The following is a 5,159-nucleotide window of genomic DNA, read 5'->3' as shown; positions in this document are numbered from 1 at the left end:
GTTTTTATTTAATAGAATTTTTGGACAAAAAAAATCGCAATATACATGTTGCCTTGCTTACAGTATCACAATATATCGGGATATATCGTATCGTGACCCCTCTGTTATGATATGTATCGTATCGCCAAATTCTTGCCAATACACAGCCCTAGTGCGTACCCACCAACTTTCAGCACAAAGTTACGCCCTTGCTTATTAGTAATCTAAGTGGWATCGGGTGAACCTGGTGACTGTTAAATCAGGTTCAGATGAATCAAATGTCCAGTAAATAGTTCAGATTCCTGCAGTGGTGTAGTAACAACATGCAGATTTAGAACGGCAACTTTGTTCGGCCTTGTACTGTCCGCAGATGACACTGTTCTTGAAAAGTAAACACTCATCTGGTTCCCACTCAGACAACACGCTGGACGAAAATCCATGAACTCGGTCGAACATTGGCCTTTACTATCAGGGTGACACCCGGGTCCTTGACTCCTCTGTCCTACAGTAAGAGCCCCGACCTTCTACAAACACTTTATCTCTCGATGTCGCTGATTTTTGCATCTTAAAATCCCGAATAATGAACTCAAGAGTCCGTTATTTTTCACCACTGGATGGGTTGTTCATTAAAGGGAAACACACTGCGATAATGAAAGTTGACATCAGGTTTTTGTGCAAACATCCACAACTCTTACAGCTTTTTTATACACTTTTTAAGATTTGCTTTTGATTTCATATTTGCACTGATTTAAACTTTGGGCTGAACGTCTGGCTTCCAGATGTGAAGCAAGTTTTGCACAAGTCCTGGCAATCTCAGACCCACAAAACTTCACCGAAAATCTGAGTTTAAGATGACCACTGAGGATGCATTTACAGCAATAAAACGACCCAATCGTTGGAACCCTTCATTTTTGAGTTTCTCCCAGACTCAGGCCAGTCGTGACACATCCTTTTAAATYCAACTCTGACTAGGTGTGTACCTGGGTGCACTCAGAAGCAGGYAAGTTGCTCAAACTTGAACAAACGGAGCAAGTTGTCGTGTTAGGCAAGATCAATGTACGTGCTTCCTTTGTGTTGTAACAGAGGAAGACGTAAAGTTTGACTATAGATAAATTCAGACCCGGTGGTTTGTCTCAGTGCTGAGAACTCGTTGATGAGGTATCTAGAATCGGATGAAGGTCACATTGTTCTCCAGCTCTGTCGAGGCTGGTGGCCTCKGAGTTTTTATTTTTTTTCATTGCTGATAAGCTTTCCGGCTCACCCTGAGATATTCTGTTTGCTCTTACTCTGTGATAAACTGTAAAAGCTCAACATGCTGGCTCCTGTCTCGCTGTGAACTTCCAGCCACTACGTCAAACTTTAGCTCAACATTTGTAACGCTGACTGAGTTTTAACCACTTTTGTGTTTGTGTAAAGCATCTAGACTAAGTGACTCAGCTGTACATACATGATTTGGTGAAGTCTTGGGATATTTTGCTAACAAATGCGCACACAGATGCAGGTTAAAAAAAATAAAAACGTGCACGCAGGTGGAAATAGACGACAGCACGGTCTGTCAGAGGAAGCGCCAGCTCACAGACACTGCTCTGTTTTTCTTGCCCCGGGTGTTTTTATCAGTCATCTCTCAGAAGAGATTGAACAAGCAGATCAAGGATTCAAAGAAAAAACATAAACAATCATTAAATCTACAGCTCTGAAACTCAGACCTGTTAGAGTAAAAAAGGAAAACTTTTACAACATTTCTTTTAAAATCCTGTTGTTAATGTTTGTGTTTTATTTTTCTGTAAATATATGATCTAACTACTTCTATATGCTTGATATTTCAGCCATTCATATATCAAAATGTTTTTTTATTTTGGAGTTTTACGTTTAGCTTTTTCATATACTTTTCAAAATACTTTTATTTATTTTTAATTTTAACCTTAACGTTAAAATCCATTAAAACATTCTGCAGCACACTTGTTGTTTTCTCAAAGCTAACACTTTCCAGCTTTTGGCTAACGTTTTGCTACTTTTAGCTAGCTTTTGCTGCTTTTAGAGAGTGCTGCTTTTAGTTACATGAAGTTTTTAAGTATTTTTTTCTACATTAATGTGGATTTTGCTGCTTTTAGCAAACATTTTACTACATTTAGCTTTAAGCTGCACTTTTGCTACATAGCTTTTTAGCTTACATTTAGCTACTTTTAGCTTTTACGTAGTGTCTATTTTTACATTGAGCTTGCCTTTTGCTGCTGCTAACATTTTGCTACTTTTAGCTTTAAGCTGTACTTTTGCTACTTAGCTTTTAGTTAGCATTTGCCACTGTTAGCCTTTTGCAAACTTTTTGCTRCTTTTGGCTTTTAGGTAATACTTGTCTACATTTAGCCATCAGTTTGCTGCTTTTGGTCTGCACTTTTGTTGCTTTTATCTTTAAGCTGCCATTTTGCTATTATGTAGCTTTTACCTAATTGCTACTTCTAGCTAGCTTTTTCTGCTTTTAGCTTTTAAGTATTGCTTCCCTACATTAAGCTATAGCATTTTGCTGCTTTTAGTTTGCTTGTAGAACATTTTACTACTTTTAGCTAAATGCTATGAATTTCGTGGAACACTGGACCAGCTCTACACCCTCAGCAGAGTCATGGAGGGTGCATGGGAGTTTGCCCAACCAGTCTACATGTGTTTTGTGGACTTGGAGAAGGCATTTAACCATGTCCCTCGGGGACTCCTGTGGGGGGGTACTCCGGGAGTATGGGGTACCAGGCCTGCTGATACGGGCTGTTAGGTCCTTGTATGACCGGTGCCAGAGCTTGGTCCACATTGCCAGTAGTAAGCTGGACTCTTTCCAGTGAGAGTTGGACTCCGCCAAGGTTGCCCTTTGTCACCGATTCTGTTCATAACTTTTACGGACAGAATTTTATGGACAGAATGATTTGGTTAATGTGTCAGGGTTGGTTAAATGTATTTTATTTGCAGATGATATTAATTATCTAAGAACAAAAATTGCTAAATCTATTGGACTATTGTATAAAGTAGGGAGTTATTTAATGATAGAGCTCTGTTTATGTTGTATAATGTAATGATTGTTCCACACTTGATTTATTGTGTTGAAGTCTGGGGGAAAGCATGCAAAACAATTATACATTCGTTTTGGTGACCTTAGGATCACATCTCTGCTTTTTGCGGATGATGTGGTCCTATCGGCCTCATCAGATCCTGATCTGCAGCTCTCACTGGAGCGGTTCGCAGCCGAGTGTGAAGCGGCCGGAATGAGGATCAGTGCCTCCAAATCCAAGACCACGGTCTTGAGCCAGAAACCGGTAGCGTGCCACCTCCAGGTCGGGGAGGAGGTTCTGCCCCAAGTGGAGGAGTTCAAGTATCTCGGGGTCTTGTTCACAAATGAGGGAAGAATGGAGCGGGAGATCGACAGACGGATCGGTGCTGCATCTGCAGTGATGCAGGCGAGAGCTGAGCCAGAAGGTGAAGCTTTCGGTTTACTGGTCGGTCCACGTTCCTACCCTCATCTATGGTCATGAGCTTTGGGTAGTGACTGAAAAAACGAGATCGTGGATACAAGCGGCCAAAATGAGYTTCCTCTGCAGTGTGTCTCCCTTAGAGGGAGGATGAGAAGCTCAGTCATCCTGGAGGGACTCAGAGTAGAGCCGCTGCTCCTCCACGTCAAGAGGAGCCAGTTGAGGTGGCTCAGGCATCTGGTTAGGATGCCTCCTGGACGCCTCCCTGGTGAGGTATTCTGGACACGTCCCACTGGGAGGAGGCCCAGAGGAAGACCCAGGACACGCTGGAGGGACTATGTTTCTCAGCTGGCCTGGGAACACCTTGGAGTTCCCCCAGAGGAGCTGGTCCATGTGGCTGAGGAGAGGGAGGTCTGAGTCTCTCTGCTTAGACTGCTGCCCCCACGACCCGACACCGGATCAGCGGTAGAAAACGGATGGACGGGCAATGAATTTACTAGCTAGGTTTTACATTTGACCACTTTTAACTGCTTTTAGGTAGTGTTTTTCTACATACATTTAGCATTTGGTAGCTTTTAACTTGTCTCTTGCTGCTTTTAGCTGGAGTTTTTGGATTTCAACTAGAATTTAGCCACAATTTTGCTTTAGATTTTTTTTGGCTGTTTTCAGCTTGGACAGCTACAGTTTTTGCTTCTTTACCAAATTTGACCAAATCAATTCAGCACTCAACAGTCGCAACATTTGGGCATCTGCTATTCAGCCAAACTGGATTTAATTAAAATGATTGTTTTTCATTAAGTCACATGACAACACTCTCTGTAGGCCTACATGTTGCCCTGACATGGTCACAAACAGACCGCTTCATCCCTGACGTTTGTGCCCAGAGGCGAAGTTTTTAAAAGAAGCTTCCAAGATTTTTGACAAATTAATGTCTTGATTAAGTGAATTCACAAAAAAAGCATGAAGCCAAACAAAAACGGGAAAAAAGGAATGAAAAGTTTGTTATGAATCTTAGCAGCTATTAAACGAGCATCGAATCTCATCACAGCAGAGTGGAACAGATGCCAAAACCCACCTGTAAAAATTAAACATTTCACTTAAAGAAGTCTCCAAAATTGGTGCCAAAAAACAACAAGAAATGGCACAAAGTTGGAAAACTTCTCAACTCTTCATGCGTAAAATGAAAAGATGTCACCATAAATCCAACTGAGAGAAGTTGGACTCATTCCCATTTCCTAATCAATCCACGTGAGTAATAGGGATTTTTCACGTCTGTTCGCAGAACTGCTCACGTTGTCCCATGACACAGAAAAGGAGGCGGGTTCAGTGATCAGACAGGCTAGGGTGAAAGAGGAGGAGCAACATGTCTGTGAAGTTTAAAGCTCAGGACAAACCTGCCCTCGATCCTCTCCAAACTTTTACGCACCGACAGTCTGTGGATGTAACTTCTGATCCAAYTGTCAGCATCCAGGATGAGTAACAGAACGAACCGGACCATGGACCCGGGCTGCATGGGCCAGCCTCCTGTCGCCATCCAAATCATTCAGAGTGAGTGGACCCGGTTCTGGTGCGCGCGCGAGATGAGGGGGGTGGTTCGGGGTCGCTTTGAGGGAAGCCTGTGATGAGCGGAGCTGCACTTTTACGCACAAGGAGATCTCCCCTTCTGGAATTTTAATTAGTGTGTGTGCGATTTTTCTGTTGAACTGCAGAGTCATGGGGAGGAAAACCGCT

At 42.5% G+C, this 5,159-nt stretch overlaps 1 protein-coding gene across 1 annotated transcript in view; it reads left to right on the top strand.

Annotated features, from left to right (window-relative positions):
• Nucleotides 1-4,759: 4,759 nt before the first annotated feature.
• The window catches only part of slc51a (solute carrier family 51 member A), a 15,492-nt gene continuing 15,092 nt past the window's right edge, over nt 4,760-5,159 (top strand). The window contains exon 1 of the mRNA XM_014018787.1: nt 4,760-4,976. Within this exon, the coding sequence (XP_013874241.1) occupies nt 4,901-4,976 (76 nt within the window). The 5' untranslated portion in view covers nt 4,760-4,900. The remainder of the gene's footprint in view (nt 4,977-5,159) is intronic.

This window comes from Austrofundulus limnaeus, unplaced genomic scaffold, assembly GCF_001266775.1.
Source record: "Austrofundulus limnaeus strain Quisiro unplaced genomic scaffold, Austrofundulus_limnaeus-1.0 Scaffold201, whole genome shotgun sequence".
In the NCBI taxonomy this organism is placed as follows: Eukaryota; Metazoa; Chordata; class Actinopteri; order Cyprinodontiformes; family Rivulidae; genus Austrofundulus; species Austrofundulus limnaeus.
This window is presented reverse-complemented; position numbering and strand designations above follow the sequence as displayed.